Source organism: Polypterus senegalus, chromosome 7 (genome assembly GCF_016835505.1).
Source record: "Polypterus senegalus isolate Bchr_013 chromosome 7, ASM1683550v1, whole genome shotgun sequence".
NCBI classification, from domain to species: Eukaryota; Metazoa; Chordata; class Cladistia; order Polypteriformes; family Polypteridae; genus Polypterus; species Polypterus senegalus.
The window spans coordinates 45,525,731-45,545,554 of record NC_053160.1 but is presented as its reverse complement, the minus strand read 5'-3'; the positions used below and the strand labels follow the sequence as shown (position 1 = coordinate 45,545,554).

The 19,824-nt window shown below is 39.7% G+C and overlaps 1 protein-coding gene across 5 annotated transcripts in view; it reads right to left on the bottom strand.

Annotated features, from left to right (window-relative positions):
- Positions 1-19,824, bottom strand: part of slc4a4a (solute carrier family 4 member 4a) — a 279,906-nt gene that overhangs the window by 82,074 nt on the left and 178,008 nt on the right. For 4 of the 5 annotated variants that reach the window (XM_039758567.1, XM_039758568.1, XM_039758570.1 and 1 more), the window contains exons 7-8: positions 15,737-15,813; positions 5,104-5,261 (exon numbers count right to left, since the gene is read on the bottom strand). In XM_039758567.1, coding sequence (XP_039614501.1) covers positions 5,104-5,261; positions 15,737-15,813 — 235 coding nt within the window. Of the gene's footprint in view, positions 1-5,103; positions 5,262-15,736; positions 15,814-19,251; positions 19,348-19,824 lie in introns of all 5 variants that reach the window. The other variant, XM_039758571.1, reaches the window with a different exon arrangement.

Genomic DNA, 19,824 nt, shown 5'->3' with positions numbered 1-19,824 from the left:
CGACTGCTGACTGCGCGGATATAATGACGTCATTACGCTAGCGTGCTCAAAATCACGTGACAGGCGCATTTGAAGCAAGCCTCGAAGCGGTGCTTCGATCTCCAGCGCTTCGAAAGCTCGACACAGTGTCGAAACCTGAGTATCGAGCGTCCCATCACTACCTTTTCCCTTCTGTGTCAGTCTTGTTTTGGACTCTGTTGTAAGCACTTCAGTGCTGGTATTTGAAAGAAACGAAGTTGCAGCCAGGATACCAAATTACATGGGTGGCTGCCCCAAACCTTTTTCTGTCTTTGACTCGTTTTGTGACAGTGGCGTAGTTGGCAGGATGGAGAAGTCCCAGAAGAGAAGGGGACAGGACCTGCAAAACACCCAGGTGGGAGCGTACCGGGGCCGAGTATTCAGGCGGGAGGGTGCCCGTGGTTCGGCGAGACCCGGTGCGGGCTCCGCTCCCAGCACGCAGAACTAGGCCGCCTAGAGAGGCCAGGGAGTGTGCGGGTGGGGCTCACCGAATTGGGCTGCCCTGGAGGGGGGAGACAAGAGGGACTCAGTATGCTCTCTTGGGGGAGAGTGCCTGCCCCCCAGTGAAACCACAGCCCCTTTTACCACCTTGGGGTGCCCCAGACTGGCAGGTGAGTAAAATAACGAAGTGGAGGTTGGACCCTGAGAGGCCGACCAGTAAACAAGCCTGGTCCTTATGGGCAAAAGTATGGCAGTGGCTACGGCCCTTGGAAAACAAGCCCCACCAGGTCATTGAGCAGGTAGCGTGCTATCTGCTCCTAAAAGCACTTCCCCAGCCGGTCTGGGGCGTGCAGTTTAAGAACATGTCTGAGCTCATAGAGCTTCTGGAAACACAGAGGGCGGCCTCACACTCTGGGAGAGCGGAACCGTCCTTCTGCCAAACTCAGCCGGGGTATGTCCCAAGACCTAGCCCCTCCCTGTATAACCCGGAGCTTGCATCGGCGTCGCGGCGCCGCTGGCACGCAAAACCGCTTGGAGGCGAGGAGGAATGCAGGTGGAGGGGAGGAGGGCTTGGTGTGCTCTGACAAACCCGTTGGCGGTCCCGCATACAGGCGTGGTGATCGTTAACGGGTTTAAAACTTCCGCTCTGCTCGATTCCGCAGCAACATTTCCATTGTTGCCCGCCGCTTTGTGCTACCGCGACAATGGCTAAAATTCAAGACCAGTATAACCTGTGTCCACGGGGAAACCCGCTGGTACAGCACCGCCGCTTGTGTCATTAGCTACGGAGGATCAGTCCAGAAAGTAACCGTGGCAATCCTTCCTGATCCTCCGCACCCGGTGATACTAGGGCGGGACTGGTCTGACATTAAAAGCGGTGAGACACATACCACTCCGGGGTTAAGTTGGGCCTCGTTATGGGACGGAGATGAACCGTCTCAAGCTGCCTCCACGCCGTGTAACCAGCCGGCAGAGAGAGGTGAAGCAGCCGTCCTGGCTGACGTGGCAACTCCCGGGCCGTCGCAGGCTGACACGTCATCCACCAACGCCGGCGCGGAGCGGGAGGAAACCACGCCCATTGAGGTCGGCGCTGACCCTCTCTCCGTGTTGCGGTTTCAATTTAAAAGACGCCGGCTTCTTTCAAAGGGAGCAATGGAATGACGACTCCCTGAAGTTTGTAAAAAATGCAGTGGTCCTTGTCAATGGCCAGCGCACTAGTCAGTCGATGCCACAGGGCCCCTACTTTGTGTTAGATAATGACCTCCTTTACCGTGTAGCAATGCATGACGGGCAGGAGACGAGGCTGCTGCTAGTGCAGCGTACCTTCCGGCGGCAGGTCTGCGAGCTAGCACACGCCCACCTCCTAGGTGGCCACCTGGGCACCGAAAAAACTCTGGAGCGGATCAAGCTCCGGTTTTACTGGCCAGGAATTAATGAGGAGGTTCGCGCTTTTGCGCTTCCTGCCGGAGTGTCAACTGCGACAGATTCCTAGGAGGGACCGTGCTCCTCTTGTTCCTATTCCCTTGATTGGCGTTCCCTTCCACAGAATCGGGTCGACCTGGTGGGACCTCTAGAGCCCTCAGCCCGAGGACACAAGTACATTTTAGTCCTCGTGGATTATGCTACACGATCACCCGAAGCTGTTCCGTTGCGCTCAGCTACCTCTAAAGCCATCGCACGGGAATTACTAGGGTATTCGCGCGTGGGGATCCCCAAAGAAGTCTTGACAGACCAGGGGACCCCCTTCACCTCGGAGACGTTCAAGGAGACTGCCAGATTACTGAAAATAAAGCATTTAAAACCTCGTGTATCATCCTCAAACCGACGGATTAGTAGAGAGGTTTAATCAAACTCTCAAGCAAATGCTACGTAAGGTGGTCAGCGAGGATGGAAGGAACTGGGATCAGCTCCTCCCCCTCGTCCTTTTGCCTATCGGAAGTCCCACAAGCCTCCACGGGTTCTCCCCTTTGAACTACTGTATGGGCGACAACCTCGGGGCATATTGGATATTTTGAAAGAAGGCTGGGAAGAAGAGGCTCTTCCCACCACTAACATACTGGAGTATATCGCGCAGTTACGATAGATTTGGAAAGATTCGCCTGTCCTTAAAAGTCACATGGAGGAGGCTCAAGCAGCACAGGTTCGCTACTACAACTGCACGTCTCTTGGGAGTTCCACCCGGAGATCGGGTCATGGTCCTAGTGCCTACCTCCCACTCTAAGTTGCTTGCCCACTGGCAGGGCCCCTCTGAAGTTAAGGAGAGGAAGGGACTGGTCGACTATTTGGTGAGTCAACCCAATCGTCGGCCAAAGGAGCGGTATATCATGTGAACCTGCTGAAACCGTGGAAGGACAGGGACCCTGATCCCTCCTCCGGCCAGCCCGCTCACTCTTCGCTCACACACACGACCTTAACTTTGGCGCAGACTTGAGACCCAGGCAGCGGCAGGAGCTGGAAACAGTTATCCGGACCGTTCGAGAGGTAGTCAGTGAACACCCCGGAAGGACCTCTCTGATTGAGCACAACATTGTGACAGAGCCCGGGGTTGTTGTCCGAGAACGCCCGTGCCGTCTTCCCGAGGCAAAAAGGCTGAAGTGGAACTGAGATCAAGCGCATGCTGGAACTAGGTGTAATTGAGGAGAGTTATAGTCCCTGGTCCAGCCCCATTGTGCTCGTCGGTAAGCCTGACGGAGTTGGAGGTTCTGCAATGACTTCCGTCGGCTTAACCAAGTCTCCCAATTTGATGCCTATCCAATGCCACGCGTGGGCGACCTCCTCGAGAGGCTTGGACAGGCTCAATACCTGACCACACTTGACATGACAAAGGGTACTGGCAGGTTCCTTTAACGGACTCCGAAGGAAAAACGCGTTTAGTACCCCTAGCGGACACTGGCAGTATCGTGTCCTTCCATTTGGGTTACACGGGGCTCCAGCAACCTTTCAGCGTCTGGTGGACAAAGTGCTTCGGCCTCATAACTCATACAGTGCTGCCTACCTAGATGGCGTGGTCATCTATTCCAGCACATGGAAGGAACACCTACAGCATGTCCAAGCGGTATTACGGACACTTGGTGAGGCGGGCTCGGATTAATCCCAAGAAATGTTTCTTTGGATTAAGCGAGGCCAAATATTTAGGCTACCTGGTGGGTCGGGTACCGTAAGGCCACAGTGCTCCAAAATTGATGCCATTCTGAAATGGCCCGTCCATGAACCAAGCGGCAGGTCCAAGCCTTTCGGGTTAGCGGGTACTACCGCCGGTTTGTACCCGGTTTTGGAGAGCGCGCCTTGACTGATTTAACAAAGAAGAGGGCCCGAACATTGTGGTATGGACTGCAAAACAGACGCTGCATTTGGTGACTTGAAGAAGGCCCTTACGTCCGCACCTATTTTGATGGCACCTAACTTTTCTTTGCCTTTCATCCTCCAGGCGGACGCCGGACACAGGCCTGGGAGCCGTGCTGAGCCAAAGTGTCGATGGTGTGAACACCCGTCATGTTCCTGAGCGGAAACTGTTGGACCGGGAGACCAGGTATGCGGCGGTGGAGAGGGAGGCTCTGGCGATTAAATGGGCGATCACTCAGCTGAGGTACTACCTGTTGGGCCGTGAGTTCACCCTTGTCACGGACCATGCACCTCTACAGTGGATGGCCCTGCACAAGGAGTCGAATCCGCGGGTCACCCGGTGGTTTCTTGACCTGCAGCCGTACAAGTTTTCGCTCGTTCATCGTCGGGGTGCTCTCCATGCCAACGCCGATGCTCTCTCGGTTTACGACCTCTCGGTTAAGGTCGCCCGACCCACGGGTCTGGGCTGAGGGGGGGGCCTTGTCACACACGCGCGCATGGGAGGCAGCTAAAGGGCTCGAGTGAAGGCAGTTCTGAGCCATGCCGGGATGTGGCAGAGCGCACTAACTCTCTTTCTCACTTCCCTGTAGACCTAACCCGGGAGGTTCCACCTGTCTCTCTGGACGTCACTTCTGGGACCGAGCCAATGGAGACAGACCTTGCCAGCTCCGGCCCCCCTGATGTCACATCCGGGACTAAACCAATGAACAATGAACACGTGCCCGACCCTTATGACCTCACTTCCTGTCTCCCCCTTTAAAAGCCTTCCCTTTTCCCTTCTGTGTCAGTCTTGTTTTGGACTCTGTTGTAAGCACTTCAGTGCTGGTATTTGAAAGAAACGAAGTTGCAGCCAGGATACCAAATTACATGGGTGGCTGCCCCAAACCTTTTTCTGTCTTTGACTCGTTTTGTGACAGTATGTACTGTCTCTTTCAGGACTGGAAAGATGTAGATTGGGAGAGGGATGGTCTACATCAGTGGGGGTGTTTTTTATAATATACTTTTAGAGTATATTACATCCCTTCTTGTCTATTTATAATTTTACATGTTACAATTACTTAATAATAAAATAGACAGAAAAACAAAAACATATACACTTTTTATAGACCATACATATGTGGCCTCAAAACTCTAATTTGTAACATAATCAAACTCCATATATTGTTGCAGATATTAAATCTCTGAATAACTTGATGTACATTATCTAATACAATATGCCTGAAAATTAGCTGTTTATAATATGGAAAACTGCTATTCAGGAGTAAAAACAAACACAGTCTCCTTACTTCATTGTGCTCTTACCTGGTAGGTACAGGAACCTCAGTCAGTGCTCCCAGCATGACTGCCTGCTGGAGACGAACAAAAGCCACAAAGGGACTCTCTAGAAAATCCACTTCTCCTACAAGAACATTAGAGGCTTCTGCATCTCTAGGGAGTTTCTTCATGAATTTGTTCTTTAGCTGTGAACACAAAAGTTCATATGATTTCTGAAATTTGTATTATATTTATTTCTAGATTATTAATCATTTATGCTAACTATATAAAGTTTATTACAGTCCTAACTTTCTGTTCTCCTTATTAGCAAGAGACAGTAGCCATGTAAATGCTGAGCACATGGCAAGAGCTAGAAAAATGCAGAGTCATTTAGTCCTGGCTGCTGATATCCTTTCATGAAGGGGTACAGGTGGTGCATGTTTTCACTCTTTTAATCAGACACTAAAGTGTTACTGAACATGTTCTGTAAGACGTCTTGCTTCTACTTATTCAAGTTCTGGAGATTCTGAAGGAGGTCATAGTTTGGATGTCAGTTTTATACATTTATTGAACTTGAGCATTACTGAAGAATTTTAGTCTACTGAAATGCATTGCATATCTTTATTGTGCCTGTTCTGTTCTATGTATAAACAACTTTACAAGGGAGGAGTTCCTTTCTAATAAAGCAGTATGGTGGACTGCAGTTAGCCTATTAATTATTACTTACAATCTGTTAATCTGTTAGAGGTAAATTGCTTCCATTTTGGAAAAGAGCAATATCAAGAAACTAGTGAATCCACTTAAAAGTAAAAACACCTGGAACTGTTGTAAAAATAAATGCATAACTTTGTTCCTTTTTGCTCCTTACATTAACTCTAAATTCACACTTTGAGCGAAAAAATAGGAAAACAAGACATTAGACGAATAATGGTGTCTAATTATATTTAATAACTTTCTTCTGAATAAAAGGCTTGTCACATGGAGAAAAAGCAACTACGGAATCAACAGAAGTCATTAGTCCTGCTCCGGGCTGCCCCTAAAAATTTGATGGACACTACAAACATTGCAGACTTTTGAATTAAAAGGGCATGCCAGTAGTTTTAATTTAAAAAAAAAAGGTCAAAAAGATCAAAAGGAGTGGAACATATTAACAAAGATACAACTTTATAATTACATTTTTTTTACCTTTTTTACCATAGTGGAGGGGAATAACGGGTCGGATTATAAGTGGGCTTCATAAAGTGAAACCTGGTGTAACTATGATGGTAGTGGGCATACTGCATTTCTACATAGGTAGACACAAAGTTAAAGCTTTATCTGAAAAATAAAATAAAGGATGGGCTAACTAAACAAACCCCACAGTTCTCTTCTTTATTATCAGCTTTGTGTCAATCACTTTATAAATTATATATAAGTACTTCCAAATGCAGGATTAAAAAACAATATTTAAAATGGGTATTTTTTACCCATTAAACTTTACTTTCTCCTTTTATCTCATTCTTAATATTATGATAAAAACACTAATTTTGTTATATCAGCTAAATAATTCTCAAACAGAAGCTATGAAATAGTACAAGAACTGCTTTCAAAATATACCACCACATTCACAAATGAGAATCATCTTTTCATTCTGCTAAATATGTCATATCACACTTCTTTTATGGATTATTGAATATGCTCAAACCTGTCAGTAGGATTCTTGCTGAAGAAATTGTATTTTTAAAATGTCATTAAATGTATGCACTGCTGAATACTTTAGAATAGTATAATAATGTAAGGAATCTCAACAAGTGCCATTTAGTCTAAGCTCACAACCATTGCCTTTGTTGCTATACTGTATTCTGTTGTAGGGACAGTGGCTATCATTAGTACTGTAGCCGTACAAGTGAATAATAATTAACTAATAATAATACATAAATAATAAGTACTCCTGAATAAAGCTGTAGTTTTTTAAATAACAAAGCTTTAATTTCTTTGTTTCCCCCTCTATTCAATCTGTAAATTGAACAAAAGTGTTGAACAGTAAAGCTAAGCCTTTTCCAACAACCTGTTCTTGGGTTAGGTGAGCATCAACCAGCATCTGGTGGCTAAGCGGCTCTCCTCATCTGAGAACTTCAGAGTTATTTTCAATAAGATGACATCACTAGAGATATTAATGTTATGACCAATAAATAATTTTTCCATTCTCTAATAGGCACATTCAGACACTCATGAAATTTATAAAGGTCCCCCGAAATGGTACTCTTACATGTTCGGTAGAAGGTACATCCTACTTTTAAAAATCTGCTTTTCACTTTTCTCTTTTTCCTAAGAACACAAACCAAAAGATGAGTAAGGCCTTGTTTTAAGAAGATGATATTACTGCAAAAAGCCTGAAGCATGGACAATATCTGTATACAGTATCACGAAGAAGGTAATGAATGTGTACCATTACATGATCACCTGTCTGTTTCTTTCAGTTCTTTGGCATTGAAGCACCACTACTGTTTTGAGCACAACTTCTTTTAAAACACTTATTAATATCCATCCAAAAAAAAGTCTATTTTTTTAAACAAAAAAAAAAGACATTACATATTTAGTCTTGGGTTGTGTTTAATTATTTTTTTTTCATTTACTAAGTATTTCTTCATTTTTTTCATGTTTGCCCAGGTTGTTTATTTTCTATTTCCTTCACATAATTCACATAATCTAATCTAATTTTCCATTGCATGTGTATATTTTGAAATGGTTTAATGTCAGGAGTCTATTTATTTTTTATATATCCTTGATTTTTTTCTGTTATTAACCTCTGGGGATATTTTGGTTCTGTGGGCATGGAATTTTCTGCATACCCTCAAGAATAGTAAGATGTTATCAGCCTTGGTTTCTTATTACAAAAAAAATATTACAAGAAAGGACAATAAGGAGCAATAACTATAAGATATTTAACCTACCACGTAAATACTTTTTTTTTTACATTTTACAACCACTTTTTCTACTATTAAAATACTCTGCAACTCATCAATGTGCTATTCAGCTATAATAATTCACTCTGCAGCCTAATTGAATTTTACTATGAATTACTTTTCACATTTTAAATTACTTTAATCAACAGTACCTATGACAAAACTGTCAAACTAAATATATGAACTACCACTTCCCAAGATATTTGATCAAACCTATAAAGTTGATAAAAGCGTGAACAAAGTTGTTACTGCTTACAGTACAAATATAAAGACAAGACAAGAACAGCAATGCAAACTACACCTGGGACACACGTGTAATGGAAGATTGTTTTTTTTTTTTTGTACACCACTTTTACTGTCCAGTGAGATGCTGCTAGTCTGATTAATGACAACACACAGAACTGGGATGAGTGTGTGTGAGGGTGCATTTGAATGGACTGGCATTTTCCAGAGGTAGTAACTGCCTTGTACTAGTTGGTTCTGGAACAGGCTCTACTTGACTATAACCCACAACATGAAAAAAATATTTATCAAACTGTGTAGATATTCTGCAGTCTTGAGCAGTGTATTTACAGTTAGAATTGATATAAATTACTGTTTTGCTTTATATCAGTTGATTCAATTCAGTAATAAAAAAATAAATGAATCATTTGCAGAAGGGCAGCACAGTGGCACAGTAGTTGCGCTGCTGCCTTGCACCTGGTCCCAGGTTCTCCCTGCATGGAGTTTGCGTGGGTTTCCTTTGGGTATTCCGACTTCCTCCCACAGTCTATAGACACGCAGGTAAGGTGAATTGGCAACACTAAATTGGCCCGTGTGTGTGTGCGTGTATGTGGTCACCCTGCGATGAACTGGCACTCCATAATTTGTTCCTACCTTGTCCCCCCTATGGTAGCTGGGATAGGCTCCAGCACCCCCTGCAACCCTGGTCCCAATTTAGTAGGTTGGAAAATGACATGACCTGATTTTGAATTAGATGCAATATAACTGTGCGGTGGGCTGGCGCCCTGCCCAGGGTTTGTTTCCTGCCTTGCACCCTGTGTTGCCTGGGATTGGCTCCAGCAGACCCCTGTGACCCTGTAGTTAGGATGTAGCGGGTTGGAAAATGGATGGATGGATGTAATATAACTGCATTACAGACAGAACCTGCATTTACATTACACATTACCAGTGTTAGGGGTAAAGCATTAAAAGTAGCATGTGTTACATTGTCAGATTACTTTTTTATGTAATGAGTAATGTGAAGTAAAATTACCTGTGTTAGTTAAAAAAAACAGATACGCATTATTGCTTTACTAATGGAGCTCTTTCCCGCCACTGCAAAAAAAGAAAGAAAAAGAAAAAAAAAAACTATTGCATTGTATTGTTTATTTATGGATGAATAATATGAAAACATATAGTACTCCTATGTGTCTTTTATTTACTATTAGCCTCCATTACAAAAACCAAATTATATGAAAACTTGCTTATTATAAATATATCTTTGATATTATAATGAAACTAATTAATCAAAAATGATTTGTAAACAATAAGACCTTAAAAACTCTAGGATATTCATTAAAAAAAATGACATAAGTCATAAAGAAGTGATATCATTGTTTCTTTGCCTTTGCTACATATTTCTTATTAACAGATTCAGTAATGTCTTTTTGTGTAATGTTACAAGCTTTTCATCAATGATGTGTTAAAAATAATAATCAAATAGAGCTTTCATTATAAATCAGAAGCAATCACAACATTTTTACATACTGTGCATTATGCTACAGTACATCAAACTGCATGTTAAACAGTTTTCAGTTGTACTTTATACAGTATTTAATGATACTATTACTATGTAAACAAGTTCAAAACGGTTTCATGCTCTATTAATAACAAGTTAATATTTTTTTTAAACTGTGCCTTGCATTAAATGAGAAAAGTGAATGGAGTGCCCAGTAGGAAACATTTATGTCATATGTAGTGTCACCTTGTGATCCCAGATGAAGGAGAAACAGATTACCATTACGGGGACATCCAAGACCTCTCTGATTTTAAATTTAATAGTCTTTAAATTACCTTTTCTCTTTGCTGCTTATAAATGATTTTAATGGCATTGATCACATTGAAAAACATTTTTTTAATTAACTGAAATCACATAAATATTCTTCGACACACATTTATGTGTGTACAGTAACAAAGACACAGCATACACAATGCAGAGAGTTTACCCAGAGTCATGTGAATCATCTCCTGAGTAACCTCAAAGTGAAGTAACCTTTTAGTCTAAGCAAAAAAAAAAAATAAAATTCATGAGGTAGTGCTGGCTTTAATCCTTCACTTCAGCACACAGCAAGTGCTCTTCCCAAAACTATCCATCCATCCATTATCCAACCCACTATATCCCAACTACAGGGTCACAGGGGTCTGCTGGAGCCAATCCCAGCCAACACAGGGCACAAGGCAGGAAACAAACCCCAGGCAGGGCGCCAGACCACCACAGGTCGCACACACACACTAGGGACATTTTAGAATCGCCAATGCACCTAACCTGCATGTCTTTGGACTGTGGGAGGAAACCGGAGTACCCGGAGGAAACCCACACAGACACGGGGAGAACATGCAAACTCCATGCAGGGAGGAGGACCCAGGATGCGAACCTGGGTCTCCTAACCGTGAGGCAGCAGCGCTACCCACTGCGCCACCGTGCCGCCCCTCCCAAAATTATAATCACTATAATTTATGTTGATACAGTATTCCAGAACATATTTACATTTTATCAAAGAACTCTCTGTTGTTAAAACAAAAATGTAATTTGCCTCTAAGTAGTGTTGCAAGTATCCATCCATCCATTTTCTAACCCGCTGAATCCGAACACAGGGTCACGGGGGTCTGCTGGAGCCAATCCCAGCCAACACAGGGCACAAGGCAGGAACCAATCCTGGGCAGGGTGCCAACCCACCACAGGACACACACAAACGGGCCAAATTAGAATCGCCAATCCACCTAACCTGCATGTCTTTGGATTGTGGGAGGAAACCAGAGCGCCCGGAGGAAACCCACGCAGACACGGGGAGAACATGCAAACTCCACGTAGGGAGGACCCGGGAAGCGAACCCGGGTCTCCTAACTGCGAGGCAGCAGCGCTACCACTGCGCCACCGTGCCACCATGTGTTGCAAGTATTTAACTGATATTACTAGCAGAGAAAGTATTGCTTGCATCTGTGTCACTTAAATACTACTGGGCATTGGAGCTATAAACAACAGGAGATGGCACCATATGACATCTGCAGGACTTCTGAATAAATTTCAGTAAATCTTCAGTAATGAGAGACAAGATTAAAAGAAAGACTCAAATGGAGGATGCTATAAATTAGAGGTGAGAAAAAAAATGAAAATATTTTGTCATTTGGCAGACCACTTAGTTTATGCTGCTTGTATTTTATAATCTAGCTGTAAATGTTTGCCTTGTATTAATGATCTATACATAACACAAAGAAAAAGAGTGGCTTGTTCATAAGTTCAGACTTTTTTTTCAATTTTCTTGTTATTACTGTTAAAGCATTGACATACTTTGTTAAACCAGGACTATAAGTTTTTACTCGTACAGTATGTTTATTCGAACCTAAACTGTAATACAGTAGTTAATGCTGCTGTCTCACAGCTCCACTGACATTTTCAACACCCCAGAACAATCACTGTTTTTGTAACACTTGCATACTCAAGTGAAATCAAGTCAATTTCTTTTTTGTCTAGTCCTCTTCACTGAATCTCAGCACACTGTAACAAGTTCACAGGTAAAATACAGTTTCAAACTTTACAGATTACAAAATGCACACACATTGGCAAAGCTAAATTGGTCTGATATGAGTTGGCGTAACAGAGCATGTGATTGTGCCCTACAATGCACTGCCATCATGTCCCTGTCTTATGCCAATCAGTTTGGAAAGGCTGCTGCTCTCTACAACCTTGAACTGAAAAAACACATGGAATGGATATCACATAATGAAGTCTCTAAACTTTTTCATGGTAAAGTGCAGCGAAAATGCTCATTCCCTGTCTAGTTTTCAGTGGTTGTATTTAATAAACATTAGTGTCTAATAATAAAGGAAATGATCTTCACTTTTTCTTATTAAATTTGATTTATTGATGAAAAATTAAAATAAAACAGGTTTAGAAATCTAGGATAGATCAACACCAGAATGCAATTTATAATAAAAATAATAATAATATGCAAGAAAATTACATTTTGGTAGGCAGAGGGGATTTTTAGTTATAATGCTCTTATACTTTTCCACTTTTGTAAGCAGATTATCCCATCGGCCTCCAAGTCAAGTCAAGTCGGGGAGCATGCACAGGTACAGTGCGTTACTGCACCCACTACACGACAAAACAACTCGGGATCCCAGTTGGCAATCCTCCAGGCAGACACACGGCCCAGTCCCACCCTCCGGAAATGACCCTCATTCTGCCGCAGCCAGGTGTTATGTGGGCGAACACTTGGCCTGGTCCAGCCACTGGGGTCCCCAACGATGAGGATCTTACAAGCTGGATCACCTCTACGGGGAAATGCGCGACATGGCCATAGTACCGTAACTGACGCTCCCACACAATGCAGATAATGTACAGTACCTCATTTGGGACTCCATGAGCAACCGCTCATTCGACACAAAGTCAAACCAACGGTACCCAAGGATTTTCCGGAGAGACACAGTACCAAAGGAGTCTAGTCTTCGTCTCACGTCACTAGTAGTGTCCATGTCTCGCAACCATATAGCCAGACAGAAAGAACCAGGACTCTAAAGACTTGGACCTTCGTCCTTTTGCTAAGATATTGGGAGCGGCACACACCCCTTTCCAGCGACCTCATGAACCCCCATGCTGTCCCAATCCGTCTACTGACTTCATAGGAAAAGTCACCAGAGACATGAATATCACTACAAAGGTAAGTAAACCTCTCAACAAGGTCAACACTCTCTCCGCAAACAGACACACTGATGATGGCTGTGCCCAAGAGGTCATTAAAGGTCATCATAGGACTCCTATTTGGGTTAAATATCTAATACGTCAACCATTCCCGGAGCAGCTGGTGAAGTCATCCGTGCTTCAATTTTCCTTACCTACATGGTTATCATATATATCAACTTTGATTGAACCATTATTTTACCAGTAATGTGCAGTGAATACACTTGACTTGAGCATTCATAGTTTTCCTCCTCTTTCTCTGTATGTTTAACATTCATTTTCTTAGAGGTTGAAGCGCTTGCTGCTTCCTGGGCAGCTCTTCTTTTCTCCACCCTAGCGGCACGCTTCTTCTCTTCTTTCATCAGCATCTTTTCACGTTAAAACTGATTAAGTCAGTGTTTGTGTTGCAATTACTTAATTTTTCACTTAAGCTGGAACTTAAGTCTTCAATCTGCCTCAAGAATGATTTAAGATATGAAGATGTAAGGGAAGTGACGGCGAAGGTGGTAGGGAATGAGAATGGCGCCCGTATGCATGTGTTGCATGGCTGCCCTGCTGCTGAGAGTTGATTCTACAATAAAATAAAATAAACATAAAAAGAGGAATAACCTTAGAGGTCAATCATCACCCCTAAAGTAGACGTCACATAGTATATGTGTACCAAATTTCAGGTCAATAGGTGAAATAGTTTGCGAGCTAAAGGTTATTTAAAATCCTGGACAGACAAACGGACAGCCATGGTAGCGTATTATATATGTTTCTCTTTTGAGTCTTTTTACAACAACTCTAATTCTACCAAATGCATAAAATACAGTGCCACTCCAGTTGGGAGAACTACAGCCACCAAACACTGAACTGCTTGCTGCACATTTAATTGAACAATTTCAGATGGTTTAATGTTTGAATGCCTGAGGAGCAGATGGGATTTAGCTTTGCTGATACTCAAAACCTCACTTGTATTCTCTCCAAGTTCATATCAGCCTGAAATTTTATTTTCCCACTCCTTTTTCCTATACTTTAATATATTATTTGCTTTGTTTATTTACCATTTATGTGGTAACTGCAAGTTGCTAATAATCACCATTTTATTTTAAATCAAGGCAGTACCAACAAATGTATGGTTTTCACTTTAAATGGAAATGCTAAAAATGGATCCTGGTTTATCGGGTGGTACGGTCCATCAAATTGGCATCAAATACTCTTTCACTGTCCGGCTATGACTGTCACATTGATGTTCTCATTTGCCTCCAACCTAACTGCATATCTCTACTTTCTGCATTGTATCATAAACCTGTGGTCATGGAAAAAAAAGAAAGATACACGCAAGTACATAAATTATTAGAGTAAAGACCTACCAATCTCTACTCCAGCTAGGCAGAAATACTACTAATATTCTGCATTCATTTTTCATATAGGCTTTTTTCTTATTCACCACAAATTACTAAAAAGAAAGAAAACTTTTGACTTGGGTAAACATACAAAAAGCAGTCAGTATAGTGTAAAAAGAATGATTGGTGAAGTACCTCAGTGTTATTCCACTATCATCCGTCAGATTTTCATTTTATTTTTACTGTGATTGTCTTTACTTTGAAAGGTACCGCAAATAAAACATTACATTTTAACACAGGAAAACCACTACAGATGACATATAATGTGAAACAATGTTTAACTTATAGTAGTGCAGGGTGGGGATATATTGTACAGGAGGCAAAATTTATAAAGTTACATTTCTAAACAGGTACAAAATGCTTGAATTAAAAGCCTGTAATGAGTATCTTTGGTTTGTAAAATGATATTGTCAGGAAATCTGTTCTGAAATACAACAAAGGGTAGACTGCATAACTGCACCTATAAAACTTAACAACAAAAAGGCCAAGTAATGAACTTAAAGACCATGACACACAGTCACCTGGCAGATTTAGTGAGCTACAGTTACCACAAATGAAACAAGTATATTATTATAGTATTTTGTGCTAAACCTGTGTGTGGCACGTCAACAATTAAAGTTATACAAAATGATACAGACAAATGAAAAATACCTAGAAACACAATATTAGTACAAAAAACCAAGGTTCCAGCTTTGTGTCTATTGCTGCAGGGACAGACCCCCATGATCCAACATTAAGTGGACTAAAAATGGATGCATGTATCAGCTATTACACAATTATAACGTACACTTTCAATTAAACTCTAATGTTATTTTTATCAAGTTAACAAATCTTTTTTTTCTTAAAGATGCGAGTTAAAGCTTACTGTTTGTTTCTTCAATTAAAATTTGTAGCTGTTGTATAAAAAAGGCTTTTCTCCATTCAGGTGTGTGTCTTGCAGACTAGTGGTTGCAATCAAGAACTTAACAACAAAAAGGCCAAGTAATGAACTTAAAGATCATGACACACAGTTACCTGGCAGATTTAGTGAACTACAGTTATTACAACAAGCAGTTACTAAATATATAGGATCTTTAGAAGTTAAGTTTCTGCATTCTCACACTGCTCCAGGCTTCCTTGGTATAAGAAAAAAGGTAGCACCTATGACCAAGACATGGAGTCAAAACACATCTCAGAAACTATCAGACTACGCAATCAGCCTGATGGATGTTACCTGGAAGGTGCTGCCAGGTTTACACCAGCTAAGAAAAAAAAAAGAAATCGCACCAGAGATGTTCTTATCATATCCTTTTTTCTTCATTCTTTTACAATATCATGTTCTGTTCTTAACAACTGATACTGAAAGAGTGACCCCGAAGTTGTGCACAGAAGTACAGTACAACATTTGTTACCATTAGTTTTCATACCTGGTCTTTTTCTGGTTTATCAGAAATGTCATTCAAACTGGTCGATGTCAGGTTTCGATGAGTTGTAGTTGGGCTACCTATAAAATCAATATCAGACAACTGTTATAGATATGTCCAATTAGGCAAAGGAAGGGGAGGTTGAAATCAGTCACAAACTATATCGTTGATGTGATGCAGAAATAAAAGCAGGAAAAGCAGGGGATTTATTGGCATAATTGATCTTAAGAGCAATTAACGATATTCAATTTAAATGGCACTAGTAAAAACACTATTGTGGTAATTACGAATATTTGTCTAGTAATTATTAGTCTACATTTAAATTAGGGCAATTCTATTGATCTACATTGAGTGTGCTGTTAAAAGATTTGTATTTATTAACTTGAAAAGCAATTAAAATAGAATAATCAGTGATTTGCTAAATCTAGTCAATTGCAAGTTTTATATATAAATGATTGCTATATCATGGCCTGCTGTCATTCACCCAGACAGAGATTAATCACATTATATTAATCCTGTTTTTCTAAAGGTCATCTGTGCTACAATCAGACCAGGATTATAATAGTTTAGTATAAGCTGGCATAATTGTGGTTTACTTTATAATTGTAAACATGTCATACTCCTCTCAGGAGTCCATTGTATTGACACTGTTCCAGGATTGTGAACTGAAGCCCATAATTATTTCCTTACAAAAAAAAGCCAGCTTCTCATCCACTTACTGGCTCACTTTTTTCCTAGGTTTTAATGAAGAAAAAAATAAAATAAACTAACAGCAGTACATCTTCAACTAAGGTCACTAGGAAAAGTCTAAAATACACACAAAAGTATTTTTTTTCTGATGAAAAAATGACAAGTTTTTTTTCTCTTAATAATTTTTTTTTCATAAAATGTTAACTAAATTTTGTAGTCAAGATAGTTTGAATATTTGTGCTATGCCCTTACAGCTATTTTTGTTTAATAAACTAAAAAGAAAGTATTTTTAAGAACATTAGAACTTGCTTTTTATAAGAGGTAAGTACATTTTGAGTTTTAAAACGATTAGAAACAAATTACTTACAATAATAAAATTCAAGTTCACTACAAAATAAGACCAACTGCCAATAATAGGAAACTATTAAAATGAGAAAAGAAAATGGAAGAATTGGGCATTATCTGTGCAAGATCATTGAATTTTGCATTGAAGTTTAGAGAGAAGATATAGAGTGATCCAAGCGAAAAACTAACAAGATTATTTAGATAAAACTAAGAAGACAAAAATGGTAAAATGAACAGTATACAAGCTGGTGACTTAGGATTCTGCCTATGTTCATACCCAAGATTATGCCTAAAATACTAACAGACATATCAACAGATAGATAGATAGATAGATAGATAGATAGATAGATAGATAGATAGATAGATAGATAGATAGATAGATAGATAGATAGATAGAAAATATAATCCTAACGAGAGTTTAGTAATCCGTGGCCTGACACACTCTCTTTTTGCACAGCTTTTTCATATTTGTAGATAATAAACCAAATGTCAGTTTGATGCAGCCACTATAATAAGGTATTAAATGCATACCTTAATAAAGCAGACTTTCAGCAACATAAATAATTTTTGTTTTATGTGAGCTAAACAGATTAATTTGAAAAGTGTTAACAATGTGCTATGTGAAGTCAGTATAACACAATGAAAGTTAAAGCATATTCAGTGAAGCCCTTAACCGTTCACCAGTGATATCAGAAATGATAAGGACGTTAGAAGAGAGTTTAAAAGCAGGAGAAGACCTTTCAGCCAATACAAATTAGCCCAAATTAGACATGGTCTAATTTGTTCATTCATTTATTAATTTTTCAAAATGTACTTATTCCAAAGCTGGGTCATGAGGATACAGCATAATAACTTTAAATTACTACATTAATATAATTTAGAGATTCCTTTTAGTGCAGTATATGTTGCAGGTTTTTATCATAGCTTACTAACACACTAGGTAGCAGTCATTTACATCTGATACAAACATTTCCGATTTCTTTTACAATGCATGCTGTAAAAAAACTTCAACAGCACTGCAATAAAACATAAAATAAATGAAAGCCAAACAAAGTGTTCATTCCATTTATAGTAAGATTTATACTATATTTGATTTACGGTTTAGGTGAATCTTTGTCTGTTGCAACTACAGTTAAATGGAAGTCTTAAAACTATGGAGTTACAGATTTACTGGGGAGGTTATTAAACTTTCAGTTTAGGCACATACTATTATTTCCCCTAAAATGTATATTAAGCATATACAATAATTACTTTCGCAATGAATATATTTTACAAAGGCAAACCTATTGATTGAGAAATTTCTTTCATGAACAAAACTGTATGTATCCAGGGAGCTTAAATCTAATTGTAACAAGAAAAGAGATACATGAATAAGAATAACTATGCTAATTCTCTCTATCTGTCATGTCAAGTGAAGATAAAAAACTGAACAGGTAGAGAACTGTGTTTTTTTTTACTTTTATCTTACAATTTTTGCATTTATCCATGGCAGCAGTCCTTTGGGTTGTTAATAGGTTTCTTGATAGTTTTATGCCAGTTCTACATTAACTTTGTTATAGTGACTAAGTATAATATGTGATGTTTTAACAACACGACTGTTTATCATAAAATGTATCATATAACAGAGTACAATTATGGCATAAACTGAATAATATTAAGACATCTTTGAAGAATTTAATTACATTAAATCCTATGTGCAAATTATACCATGTACTACCAGGACAATATTTTTCTAAATTTAGGCCCGTCTGCATTTTATGTGGGACTGCCCTTCCATATGCTATATCGTTATTATTATTCCATATTTGGCTAAAATGTTTATCCAACAAGCCTAACAATACTTGGATATATTATATTTTTAAATCATTTTTCAGTTGGCACACTAGCAGGTTAGGTGAGCTGCTTAGGGTACCATCAATTGAAAAAGAAGCTGGGACTGAATTTGCTACTTTATGATTAAGAGTTTATTATCTTATTCTTACACCACGCTTTTATTATTCTAAACTGCTTCTAAATTAGCCCTACATATGTACTAAAGATCCATTTATATGTCCATTTTTATATGTTGGTGTTCCCTTAATGACCATCTGATATTCCAGTCAAGGTGATGACTTCCTGTAGTGACACTGAACATGTGAAACAATGTATATATGTTCTGAACTTATAAATAATATAATCTCCAAATTATATTAGAGACACAGTTTACTCCCTTTCAAAATAATTAACAATTATTATTTAAATGACACTTGACTCTTACTTCACAAATGAATTAATTATTGACTGTGGTTATTTTTCTTTTATTAATTACTTTCCTTTTTTGTTATTTTCTCTTTTAATTTTAAAACTCACTCATTCATTGACATTTTATGGTAATAGTCAAGTTTGTAAGATGTTAACATTTTTTTTTTTTTAAACTAAGAGCTAACGTTTTTTTTGCTTTGATATAACAAACAAACTACATTTTAATGTTTCTTTCAACTTACTAAGCCATCCCATGCTTGGACTCTTCTGTACATGAATATCCTCATCTGAAGTGCGGACTGTTAGGCAAGGCACAGAGTTTTCAAGAGGACTACGTGCTTTAGTGATGAAAGGACAGCAGAAATATGAAAGGAGTCATGGGAAGAAAAAGACAGATAAAAAGCTGACAGAATAATAAGCAAGTGCAAAAGTAGCAATTGCAGAAAGCAACCATATAATCAGTTTCCAGTATATTTGGTGCAAGCAAACAATAACGGATTTTACTTGTTGACTTTGACAGTCTCAGTTGGGAAAAATATTACAACATCTGCATGTCAGTAACAACCAGGAGATCCTTGTGAAGACCACATGCATACTCTATGCTAAGGATTTCTCCAATTTAAGAACTTAATAAATATAAATGTAATAAATATAGTCAATTTTAATTAACTCAAAGTTAAAAGCCTACTTAAATAAAATTATATTTTTTCTTTATTTTATATTTTTATATTTAGTCTTTAAACTTCTACTGACATAAGAACTTCAGTCCAGTGATTTTCCAAGAAATCTGCAGTGTAGTCTCATAATAGTTCCTA